This window comes from Necator americanus, chromosome X (genome assembly GCF_031761385.1).
Source record: "Necator americanus strain Aroian chromosome X, whole genome shotgun sequence".
NCBI classification, from domain to species: domain Eukaryota; kingdom Metazoa; phylum Nematoda; class Chromadorea; order Rhabditida; family Ancylostomatidae; genus Necator; species Necator americanus.
Genome location: NC_087376.1, coordinates 24,974,125 through 24,987,128, shown reverse-complemented (window position 1 = coordinate 24,987,128; position 13,004 = coordinate 24,974,125). Strand labels below are relative to the sequence as shown.

General features: G+C 40.4%; 3 protein-coding genes across 5 annotated transcripts; 1 reads left to right on the top strand and 2 right to left on the bottom strand.

The window, feature by feature from the left end:
- Positions 1-48: 48 nt before the first annotated feature.
- On the bottom strand, positions 49-7,993 carry RB195_025379 (uncharacterized protein; the record flags this gene model as incomplete). Of its 3 annotated transcripts, none has more annotated exons than XM_013446581.2 (4): positions 49-410; positions 7,495-7,665; positions 7,722-7,866; positions 7,964-7,993. In XM_013446581.2, the coding sequence occupies 4 exons, from the start codon at positions 7,991-7,993 to the stop codon at positions 49-51; spliced, it is 708 nt and encodes a 235-aa protein (XP_013302035.2). The 3 variants fall into 3 exon arrangements, with proteins under 3 accessions (XP_013302035.2, XP_013302036.2, XP_064069375.1); XM_064213494.1 differs by lacking the exon at positions 49-410 and adding an exon at positions 7,156-7,226; XM_013446582.2 differs by lacking the exons at positions 7,495-7,665; positions 7,722-7,866; positions 7,964-7,993 and adding an exon at positions 3,268-3,373.
- Positions 7,994-10,570: 2,577 nt separating this feature from the next.
- On the top strand, positions 10,571-10,984 carry RB195_025378 (uncharacterized protein; the record flags this gene model as incomplete). Its single annotated transcript, XM_064213493.1, has 1 exon — positions 10,571-10,984. One exon carries the CDS (start codon positions 10,571-10,573, stop codon positions 10,982-10,984), a length of 414 nt encoding a protein of 137 aa, XP_064069374.1.
- An 819-nt stretch (positions 10,985-11,803) lies between these two features.
- RB195_025377 (uncharacterized protein) lies at positions 11,804-12,274 on the bottom strand (the record flags this gene model as incomplete). The annotated part of the gene is made up of 1 exon (XM_064213492.1): positions 11,804-12,274. One exon carries the CDS (start codon positions 12,272-12,274, stop codon positions 11,804-11,806), a length of 471 nt encoding a protein of 156 aa, XP_064069373.1.
- Positions 12,275-13,004: the final 730 nt, after the last annotated feature.

The window sequence follows — 13,004 nt, the reverse complement described above, 5'->3', positions numbered from 1 at the left end:
CCTTCAGCTGTTTTCATGGAATATTAAGAGGAACCTAATACCATACAACTATCGATCAAAATAAAGAGGGCAGTTCATGGGGGCGAACATAAGTTCGGTAGCACAAGGGTCTTTGTAAATAATTCGCTTACCGCAGGTGGAGTTAGCAGCGGTACCTACGAATGTTAACGGGATTTTTGCGTCTCTGCACTTCTTCAACATCCAGTCTCCAGCTGAGTTTGTTGATATATAAATTACAAACGTTGCACTCGGTGTTTGAATCATATCCGTGATGCATTTGAGCAGATAACAAGCGTTCTCCCGTGAAGCGGCAAACATCGGTCCAATTTTGATGATGTGATGACTATTCAACGTTGGTACTGCTCCAGTTAATCCTTGCATATTTCCATTAGCGTCAAATAGGGCAATTCCTGAAAGCTCGCCTTTTCATTGTTGTTTGTTGAAATGTTGCAAGCCTTCGTTGAAATGGTTCCAAATGAAAAGATGATTTTCTTGCGAACTAGTATCAGTCTAGTGGGTTGTAGCCAAAAAAGTCTGGGTCTATATTTAGACAACCATCACGTATCAAAGGATCGATGTGAAGGATGAAGTGGGCGGCTTTAGTCCCATGTTTTCTCAACGTTATATCTTCTACAATGGTTTAACAACATGCTTCATTACAACAATATTTCAGAAGCTAAAAGCGGAGATGTTAAACAGGAATACACATTAGCGAAGACTTCCTCGAAAAAAGGTTTAAAAAAAAGAAAAAAAGTCAAATTATCATTTCAACAGGGACGTTTTCTCACTAAGGTCAGGTGATCAGATCAGTGCGTGGAAATATTAAAAGATTTCTTTATGCTTCAACAACATACTAGCATAGTACGAAAAAGAATTCTGATCAACATAACCCATAGACTCCCGGTCGCAAAAAAAAGGTGGGTTTAAGGCAGTTGGTAAGAGATTTGGCTGTGAATGTACGATGAATGGTTCAAAAGTTCCCTAGTGCTAACTAAGCCTATCATCCCTTCGGGGTCGATAAATTGGTACCAGATTTGTCCGGGAGGATAAAAACACTGGATTGACACATCGTCTCGTCCCCGCAGGTCACTGCAAAGCTGCGGAGGTGTTCATTAACCTCAAACTATTCTGAATTGAAGTCGAACGCATGGGCGAATCCCCATAGGGATTGATTAGCATAGTTTATTCTTCATCCATTTGTGAGAAAGAACACATAGTAAAGCATTGCTGAGTAGGTTATTTCTAAACCAAGTCGCTTTCATCTACCAAAGCGACCAAATTTCAGCCGCAAAACATTTTCAAGCGTGATTCGTACATCAACAGCGCTAAACTAAAAAGTTTCTGTTATGTTAGAAGAAAGGAAATGAGAGAAAGGAGGTGAAGAAAGGGAAATATAAAAGAAAGAATGAAATGGAGCTGCTTTTGAAAGCGAACTTTCCATGATAGCTGACGTTATGATGACGTTAGCTAAAGAAAATAAATTACTCCCAGATTAAATTCAAATTATTCCAAATGCATGAACTCGAAAGTTTTGTTCTCGGGAAAAGAAGAAATAGTAGTACTACTATACCGCCAGTGAACAAGCGCATATTCTTCTTCATTCGTGGATTCAGTGCCCAGCTGTTACTGTTCCTCATTTCAGCTTTCCATGGAAAAAAATCAGGGTTCTCTCTAATTTTAAAAACTCGCCTTGACGGATTTACGGTCGAAAGACCAAGTTTGGATACGCTACTCTACGATAAAATTTCGTCTACGGATAAATGCGGCGCAAGACGGCAAAAATGCATATCCATTATTTTTACCACTCTAGATGTTTGTCCAAGAAACGATTAAGTCAGAAAATCAACTGAGTAATACTGGATAACATCATTCCAGAAAGAATGTGCTTGTGGTTACAATCCTATCGTAATTCTCCTCCTGTGTATAACTATACTGGATGCGGGCCTGGAGATGTTGGTAACTTGATTGAGATCGCAATGTCATGTGAACCGCAAGTTTTAGAGTGCGTCTCTAGCTCAGATGCTATTATAATCCGGTTTTTGTAACTTGGCCTTCTTTCATCTTCTTAGTACACTTCGAACACGTCATGTAATTAAAAGCATCACCCCACGAATCTGAGGTAGTCCGGATTTCAGGTGGAGTATTCATATACAGGATAGTAGAGGGAGTGATTCTGTCCATTTCTTCCTAATTGCCGTAAAAAACGGCCTAGAAGATGAGGCGCCGCACAAGGCTGGCGCGCTCCAATCGAACTCATTGTAGAAAATAGTGCGCATGAGCACTCGAAGCCATATCTTCCGGGCCGTTTTCTACGGCAATTAGGAAGAAATGGACAAAATCATCTGTCTCTCCATAATCTACGATCCCGTATACGAATACTCCACCGGAAATCCATACCATCCCAGATTCGTGGGGTGATGCCTTTAACGAAGAATTAACGCTTTTTTGAATTTGATTATGAGATGTCTGGATATAATAGGAAGAGATCAGGTCGTAGCCACCATATCCACAACAAGATGGCATCAGCTACAATTACATATTCTGCAGTTTATACAGTGCACGGTTTTTTCTACCTCATAATGGAATGCGGTAGCGCTCACGCGGCTATATGGTTCATTTCAAAAACTACCATGGGACCCTGAGACTTACAGGATATAGTCGGATCAAGATGACATGAAGCTCCATGCAGTTGCATAAGCGGCGGAGAGAGTAGTTGGAATCGAGGTGGGAATGCGGAATCGCGAAATGTAGCGTTGAGTGGTGCTAACGAGGAGCCGCCCTCGGTCCAAACCTCTACGCTCCACTGCACCATTCCGTACGCAGCTGCTTGCGCAGTTCCACTGAGCTACAGATCGTTCTGACCCGACTATAAAAGGACAGCTTCAGGAGTGAAAAGAAGGTGGACAAGTTTGTCAATTTCCAGTCGTTTGTTTGTTTGTTTTTTTGCTTTTTTGTTGAGACAAGTAGCTTGTTTTATTGGAATTCAAGCACCTTGCGTTCAGAATTCAGTCGTGAATTGCTCACGACTCTGCTTCATGTTGAACCTAGGACTTACTTGTTACCAATACTACAATTATCTCGCCGACTCGAATTAGGACTACCACAAGTTCGTAGGAGGAAAATCCGATTATTATGGTTGAAATATGGGATGCGGAATGAGGGGTATATTACGTTGAAGCAGTCACAACTGCTTACGAAGCTTAGCTAGATTTTTCTACAGAAAAGAAAAAAAGCAAGCACTACGGAACGTAATTAACCACTCCTTACCTTTAGTGAAAAACAACGAGTGGTAGGTTTTTAAAAATGCCCGACGATCTCTCCCAGTGTCAAATTGATCGTATGCACACACCTTCTCGAACTGTTCATCTTTCATTTCCTTGAAAGATACATATTCATATGATTTATGGAAACCTTCGAAGCCTTCATCAAAAATTTACCCAGTAATTCTGAACATATGTTTTTTTCTCAAAGCTGCATCTCTTTCACCTATGTCTTCAACTAGTTTTACTCTTCAGCAAATAATCTTGAAAGCAAGGAGTGAGGAAGTTTTCGAGGTTATGATCACTCGTCCTTACCTGTTGAAGAAGAGGCAGAATGTAACTCACAAGTGTCACAGTGACGCAGTGAGTGGGCGTAAAGCAGCCTCATAGTTTTGCGGCAGCGGCGTATGAGGAAGAATAAGGAAACAACAACGCAGAACGACGAATACAAGGTTTTTGTGAAGAAACGTGGAAAAGAATGTGTTTGCTCTTTTTGCCTCATTATTCTGCAGTACTCCACAAATCTAAACAATCATTCTTTGCTCTCTGGCAAATCAAACACGTCAATCAGTCACGAAATTTAGAGTGAACGGATCTATCCAGGAATGGGTGAAGGTGCATCCAGAAAAAGGAATGTCGTACCGGGTGTAGAGCCGCGTCTGCCAGCGAACGGGAGAGACAGTGTCAGCCGATTGATTGTCCGCTCTCTTGTAGACGTGACGCGTATGCCTGTTGTGACATGGCATCTTATTAAGTGCCTCGTAGGGGGCTTCGGTACGAGAATAACGTTTCTATTTGCAAAAAGATCCCAACACCCTCAACGTCGTGTCATGCTCCCTTTAATTTCGTTCGTTTTTTTTTTTGTTCTGGTGTCTTCGTTGTTAACTACGTCCTGGCTGGTACTAACTAATAGGAAAACCATAATCAGAAATTATTCCGCGAACGTTGCGTTTTGCCGTGAATCTGAAAGGATTGGAGAACATAAATAGTTAACAGAAGGAAATGACAAGTGGCCTTAAAAGTGCTTTGCTAGAGATCGATCGGAGATACAGAATATGCTTTAGCTTAGCCGATGTCCGGCCTTAACCGGACAACGGACTACCTATTCAATCGAACCGACTATTCACAGCCGTTTGCATGCGCTTTCCAATTTCCGAGGAAAATGTGTTAAAGCGGCGCAGCAATTGGATGCCGTAGGACCCTTTCACCCTATTTCACCGCTTTACGGCGCCAGTACATTTACCTAGGACCGTTGGACCCGTCTTACAACTTTCTGGAAATTCGTCATACAAGTACCTGTATACAGTCTACAGAATAAGCCCGCTGTTACATCGCATAATGCTCCTCACCGCGCTGACTTCAAATTAGAACAATATGCCCTCAAGTTTTTCTACATTTTGAAATTATCATTTGAAAACATTTGAAAAATCACATTCGCTATATGAGGGAGTGTTAGGTCTGTTAAGTAGAAGTCGTTAACAAAGCATTTGGTTTTCAAAGGGTACATTGAAGTGTTCTCCATGATTCTATGTAGCGTTGAACCTACTCCTAAGTCATCTACGGAATCACTATAATCTTTAAGCATGGACGTCGCTATTTGATTCCATTGAAAAGATTATCTGAGGAGAAAGAACTATCTTTGTGGAAACAAAGATTGCGAGCGCAACAACCTTTGCATTCGTAATATCATCAAATTCATTGTTAGATCTGTTGCTCACAAACACTCAGATCTTACTTTCCGGATGGTTCAACTGAGATATGTTTTAGACCGACACAATGATGGCGTTAGGACCATGCACAATCACAACTCCTGTTTTTCAACCATTCTCAGCGGTTTTATATACTTCCTCCATGTTGAATGTCAGCTGACTAGAACATGTGGCCTATTTTATATTCTGGAATTACCCGAAATCTGGTCAAAACAGCAACAGCAATGTGCACAAAGGATAGAGAACGGAAGGAATCATTGGAACTAGCCATAAGCATATCTAATTCAAACGGTTACACGAGATCAAAATCTAACACCCAATCTCGAAATACAAACAAGACTGAGGATCCCACGTGAAGGTAGAATTAATTTGTGCATCCCCTTTGTCTCTGACTCTTTAGGTGTTGTTATACACCGGACTCTTTTGCGAGTACACCTGCAAGAAGATGTTGTATTGGTGAACATATCGAACGACAGCATCAAGCGACAGTTAGTTCGCAATAGATTCTACGATAGGCAGTGCGTGTCAGAGTGTTGCGTTGTTCGTCCACTCGGTAAGGCTGATGATTGGACGAACATTGGAGTTATCTACCAAATATGGAAGGATGCTGAACCTGCGTATCAAGAAACATTTAGCTGTAAAAGGAGTGGAAGTTCGATAACACCATTGGGACGCCACAAAAGTGAAAAGTAAGATGGAACAGAGTTTGAATAAAAATTTACGATATTAGCACACGGGAACGAACTGTCTGCTAGGAAAGTATTGGAGACGTTCTGGATTTCTGTCAGGAATCCAGCCATAAATATTAAAAACGAGTGCTTAATTACCAATGACTTCTTGGCGTTCGTAACACTCTGTGAGCTATAAGATTGTCATACATGCAGTTCCTTAACGTTATGCAGACATCAGTACTTAAGGATATTGCGCAGTGCGTAGATCTTGGTGACAATATTTAAGAACGCGGTGGTTCACCAGTCCCGCTAGTCGGTGAGACTACTCAGTTTGTTTTTCTTTTGAAGGTCTTGCGTGGTGCACTTAGAACAAGGTTCACCACATCGAGGTTTGGCAAGAAGAGAGAAATAGTTTGATGGGATATAGATTGCTTCAAAGACCTCGAAACATTTTCAGGCCTTTGATCGAGTTTGTCGAAACGTCAGGTCAATAATAAATTTTCACCTAAACCTTGTTGGCATAACAAGCAAAAATAAATACACTTCCCAGTGTGGTGGTTTCAAGAAGAGAGGACCTGGGGATTATTCTGGAATAGTTGCATTTTAGTTGCATAATGCAACGATGATAACTCCGCTCAGTTTCTATTGCAATTTCTTGCAACAAAAAAAAAACTTCCCATCTTCATCCTAGGATACACATATACGCAAACTAAATTATTGTTCTGCATTGTCGTTCATAATGAATCTATATGCTATTTTTACAATTATTCTCGATGCTTAATTTTCTCTAAACCCATCTTCCAGCCGTTGCTTGTACTTCAAAAAATGTCACAACAACCAACCTATAAAACAACAACCTATAAAAGCTTCTATACTCTACTGTGAAAAAGTTAAAAACTCCTACGACATTCTTATTTTATTGGAAATAACCTTTGTATTAGAGGGAACGAGAAAAAAGAAAATGTTCGAGTCGTATTCTCTTTTTTTCTTTGGGGACTTTATTCTCTCTTTTTGAAAGATATCAGAATGATAACCTGTCTTATCGTTTCGCTGTCTGTGAACTATGTAAATCGAAGCTTTTTTTGCAGACTATGGTTTTCAAGAAACTATATAATTTTACGGCACATATTTGTATTGATTATAATACTAGTAGTTCTTACTTTTAGTGATATTGGTACAAGATCATTCACCACCGAACAAGAGAATAAGTGCAATAGCTGTTCTCTCCGAAGGGTAAAAGCATACATCTCGAAATGATGGATTGAATAGAATGGTGCGCCACTGTATTTCTCAATCATCTCTTTTACTGAAATGTTCTTAACATAAGTGTTCAGGAATTAAGAGAAGGAAATCAAAGGCAGAGTCCGAAGAGATTTCTGAGGCTCTCCACCAGTTCATTCAACTCATCAGTATCAAGTTCCCATAGTTCTCATTGTCAGTAGTCGTAGTTCTAAGGGTGTGGGACATCAAAAGCTCCCAGAATTATCAGTTGAAAACAAGATGTCTAACGAGGACTCATAAAATGGGGACATTCATCACAGCATGATGGAACAATGGAATCTTTTGCTGATCTGCAAGTGACTTCCCTAAAAAAAGTGTTCATTGAGAAAATATATTTTTCCGTCGGCCATGTTTTCTTCTTTTGGGCGGATTTCTTTGGATGCTTCTAATATGTCAATTGGAGGATTTGTAGGTAGAAGTCGGTTTTTACCGTGTTTCTTGTAAGCTATGTACCTGCATAGGTCTAACAGTGGAATGAAAACGGAAGTTTTTGCCTTTAAAGTGAATGTGAAGGAAGAACAGCATGAGTTTTGAGGAAATAATCATTGCTGAGAAAAAAATCCCTTCCACTACCTCCTCTTCCAAGCACTGGCTTCATTTCTGCAAAACCACGCACTAGCTCTGTGAGCTCGTACGTTAACTTCATTCCAATTCCTTGTCCTCGAAAATTTGATCGCATCACATAAAATGCGCCGTACAGAATATCAGTGACCACCATTGCAAGGCCACCTAGCACATAAGTGTCTGGAAAATACTATTAGCACTGAGAAATGATGCATAAAATAACACGCTCAGCTGACCTGATTTCCTTATGGCAAAAACCGGTAAGATGTTTTTCATTTCTGGCAGTAGCTGCCATACAGCTTCATCCTGAGTTGTCCACGGCACCGTTCGCATTAATTCTCTCATCTGATCCCACATTTCTGATGTGACATCCCGAACTATCTTGAAATTAAAGGCGATTGTTCACTAGATGTAGTAAAATAGATTAAGAGAATTTCTGTGTAACGGCAACTATTTACGAGACTTGTGAAAAGCTTACATGAATGTCCTCTTCGGCGACTCGCTGCATGTTGCGAAAAGTGCGAAATAAGTGTACTTCCCCTTATCTCACGTAGGGTCGATTCAACTCAGTTCTGGCAACGATTCTGAAAAAAAACGGCACGTAGGAAATTAAAAACTGACCACTATTCAATTTCTACACAATAATAAACAATTTTCTGAAGGACTTACCTAAACTGAATCAATGCTCTCCAGTAGCAGTGATGGTTGTTGATGTAGTTAGAAGTGACAAACATCAAAAAGATATTTCTCTCCACATTCCATTAAGTTTTGCTTTTTGAAAACATTAAAATGAAGTGTGACGTGGACAAAATGAAGCAGTCTGGACCATTTTTTTTGTATTTAATCAAAACAGTTGGGCCACTGAACCTTAGATTGGTGCTATATATTTAAAAAGAACAGTGCTTGAAGATAGCGCTCACCCTTTCAAAATTATGAATTTTGATCTCATAGCATAGGCCGACTCAAGTGTTGCATTTTGGGGGTAAATTCTGTTTTTTTTTCTAGTTTTTCTTTGAAAACAAAAAATTACAGCAAATGGGTCAACAGCGTAGTCTCTAATCTAGTTCCTCCCAAGGTTTCCAGTGATATCCTGCTATCACGTAACAGTTTTTTTTTTGATAATTTTTATTGGTTTTGTTTGATTTATGCTTGTTTTCTAAGCTTTTTTTTAGCCTTCTCCCTCCTTTTTTTCATTTTACATTGCAAAAACTGAAGCTGTCAATCAAGACTCCTTCATTTTTTCAAACGTGACACTCCATTTCAATAGCCTGAAAAAATGAGAATCTGTAAAATTAAAAAACTTTAACATAAATTTCTTCTAGAATGATACAATTTTCTATCCAGCGTTGTACACTAATTTGGTAATAGTTTTTATTTCTATTTGCATTTTTACTTTGGAAAAAAAACCACTCAAGGCTTACTCCTTAATCCAAAACAAACAGAAAACTATCAATAGATACCCAAAAAGTCCTGAAAACATTGCCTTATGGAGCAAAACACAATAAGTTCTGATACTCTTATGTGTGACTGAATGTTAACGAAGTAATATAAATCCTAATCTTTCTTTTTTCTTTCTTTCAAACAGTAACAACAATTTCTTTGAAGGCTGTAATGCATGTCATGTTGTGTCTGTTATTTTATAATTCTCTGGAGTTTTCGTATATTTTTATGTCCAATCGGAGTACCTTCACCTCGAAGCCAAATTACACAATGACTTTTATTCTCGTTCAAAATGCAAAGTACATTAGCAGCATAGCTTTTTTACCCTGACATGTTACGCTGAAAAACCACTTTTATCAGTTTAAAAAGTAAACACGCGCTCAGTCCAAGAAAAAGGTAAGTTTGTAAACATAGAAGAAGACGTTCTACGCCTCTCTCTCACAAGACATTTTGCATAGTTCCAACATTTTTGCAACAATCCACGAATAATATAATAATAGCGTGCAGAAGTGGCCGAAATCAGAAATTTTACACCTTCCGATAAAATGGACTTTCTTATTAAACAAAGACAAACAAAAGAGATAATCCACATTGTTAGAAAGATTTGGAAATGTGCTATTTCAGTATGTGTTCTCGATAATTTTCAATTATCATAATTTACTCAATTTTCTGTAAAACTTGAATTAGAAGACAGTTTGATAGTTAGATAGTTGTTGCACTTTTTTTAGAGGAAACAAAACAAAACTTTACATGCAGTAGATTATTCTATTCTCCTTTGAAGAGGGTATAGTTTATATCTTAGTTAATACTCCATAATTTGTAACCGAGTTCCAATATTCCTACCTTTGAACAAACTAGTTGAATAGCGATGAAACTAATATTCATAAAAGCTCTTATGGTACTCATTCACTCTGCTTAAGGGCAGTGTATCACGAAGGTGACGATATTGGAGTCTCCACGGGCAAATATAGAGTTCGGGGTAAACCTCTTGTTGGGACTATCCATTTTTCCCTTTCCTCGCGTCTTTTATGGCTTTTTGACCTTTATTAGGAGAAGCTTCATGCCGCTTGAGCGTCTGTATCACCCCAATCAAACGCAAAAAAAAAAACAAAGGGCGTCGAAAATGCTGCGTTTAACGACCGCAATTTCGCCATTCTAAGAATGTCAACATCGATGTGAAGAGTGGGCTACGATAAGGTAATACAATCTCACCTAAAATATTCACGGCCTCTCTCAAGAACGCAATGCGAAAGTTGGACGATATTGGACTAAATACTGATGGTCGGCAGCTGCACCAGCTACGCTTTGCTGAAAAAAATCGTTCTAATAACATCTAGCATCAACTAACTTAACGAATGCTGACCGAATTCGACGAAACAGGTGGATGCAGTTTCAGCTAGAATAGGGGAAAGACGACCTCCTCTGATGCTCCACCCGAGCCCCACCCCTTTCGAAGAACATATTCGAATGCAGCAACTACATTTATCTGTGTCGGCAAATGAACCTGGCCTGCGGAGTGGGCAGGAGAAAACGAGCTGTTGATGGTGACAGGTGACCATATAAAAGCATCGGAAATGTAGTGAAGAAAAGATTAACATCCGACTTTGTGCTGGCTTACACAACACAATTCTCCCTGCCTTAACCTATGGTTTCGAAAACCTGGGTACTTCGCAAGCAAGAAGAAAATGCTATGAGCATTATTGAACGCTCAATCGAAAGAGTGATGCTAGGAGTATCTTGTATCGAGGAGGAGATCCGAAGTTCTGTCTTATGTCAGCTCTCGAAGATTAGAGACGAAATCGAATTTGCCATGGAAAGCAAAATAAGGTGGCCCCTACACGTTAACAACACCAGAGACGTGAGCAACTGGGTTGCACCCGATACTATCCACACTACAGCTAGACTGGCGACTTATTCGATACTCTTCGTGTCCTACAAGAAAAGAGAAACCACTTGGCGACGTTCGCACGCAATAGGGACAAATAGAAGTAGAACTGCTCGAGCAAATCGAGAAAGAGCGGGAGTCAAAGTGATCAAAGTGAGCAAGGTGATGTGTTGAGCTTTAACAACGTCGAGGAGTGTGACCTCTAGTCTTTCTTTCTTCTTTCTGCTCTATAGAAGTTATTGAGCATGAATGTAAACTTTCTATCTCTTACTTTGTGCATTGTAGGTAGAAGAAGCCGGATCTCTCACTTGTAGGGCTGATGAACCTTTATCAAATCATGAGATTATAGAGTTGTCACATTGTGTGACGGGTCTGTAGGTCGTCAGACATGTGTTGAGCGAAGTTTGGTTCCATTGTCCTTCTCTTAGAAGGTATTTCTTTTATTTTTTCTGAGATAACGAAATTCCTCACGAAAGGTGCATTTCAAATGAATTTTGTAAGAGACTAATGAATAATGGTCGATTTTTTCAGTCCCTGATATATTCTAGCTTCACAAATAAATTTATCTCCTTTATATTAAAATCTTGTAGAAATGGTTTTAATAGAAATAGAAATAATAAGCGCGCACATATAGGGTTCAGGAATGGTCCGTTAACACTTTGTCAGACTCAAAACTGCGCATAGTAATGAAAAGTCCGCGTTCTCGAGGGTGGCTGTGAATATTTTAGGTGAGATTGTATTACCCTGTCGGACCCCTCTGCATGTCAATGAGGACTTTGTTGCAGAATGGTGAAATTCTCGTTGTGAAGTTACTGTACAACTCTCGAAGTACAATTATGTGTTAAGTATGGACGCCTTGCTTGTCCAAAGCTTTCATGATCGCTTCCGTCCCAACTGAGTCGAAAGCCCTCTTCAAGTCGAGAAATATGAGACAGAGCGACATCTTGTACTCTCGTGACACCCTGATGACTTTCATAAACAGTGTGAATTTAGTCAATCGTGCTGAATCCCTTTCGAAACTCTGCTTGCTCGCATGGATGTCCGCATGGGTGTGAAGTCGTAGCTCATTTTCTCCATTCCTCCATTCTCGATGAAATATGAAATGATTGTTCCCTTCGGATTCCAGAGAGCAGTTATCTTCGTCCTGCGATTGCAGAAGCCTCGACGGGCATAGCGGATGCTTTTTCCCGCCTCTGCAGCTTCAGCCAGCACTTCTGCTCTTCTCTCCCTAAAATCTTTCTTTGTCGCCTCTCTGTAAAGCCTTGCGAGCTCGGACGTGAGTTCTTGGTTTCCTGCTGCTAGTGCAGCTGCACGCTGACGTATAAGCACTAGAGTTTCCGGGGAGAGGCCTTTCTTGGTGGTTTTGGAGCTCTGACCCTTCCTCGTGCAGTCATAAATATGATCAACGAGCCGGAAGCCGGGAATAGTCCGATCCCGTATAAAACTTTGGCACAACAGCGGCATCCGTCAGGCAAAACCTTTTACTGACGATGATGTGGTCCACTTCATTACGGTACCCTCCCACGTCCAACGTAGAGAGGAGGGCTCCTGGAATTGCGAGTTCCCATGGATTATCTTAGTCGTCATGATGAACTCAGAGAGCCTCTCCTCCTGTTCACTCCACTGTAGGCCGTGAGTCCCAATGTGAAGTTCCTCAGGCGTTCTTCTTGGATCAATTTTGGCGTTGAAATCGCCAATTATGACCTTGTAGAAGGCATGATCTTCTCGGTAGAACTTCTCGAGGTCCATATAGGAAGCTTCGACTTCTTCTTCGTAGCTTGGTGTTGGATCGTAAGCGACGAAGATTTTAAGTTATAAGGACGTTATAAGTACAGATAATCATCCTAGTCTTTTTCCATTTTGGTAGCCTATAAGACTCCTGCAACCACGCCCTTGCTGGCGCTACTGTACCAGGCTTCCTTCGGGATCAGTATACTATCTTATTACTGTGAGATACATATAATTTTATAGCGTTTTTCTGGAGTGGACAGGTGGTGCTTATTTGTTGGAGGCAACTCCAAACCGTCTCCTTTGCACCTCCCTCCCTAGAATGCAGGCTTTTGGCCGGACCGAATTGCGGGCTACAAGAATATTATGAGTCAGTCCTGGCAGAGCAGAAACAGGGAGTCCCTCCCCTAAAATCACCTGCGTCTCAGGGCAGCCACAAGGTCACTTTTGACCCGCGATTAGCCCC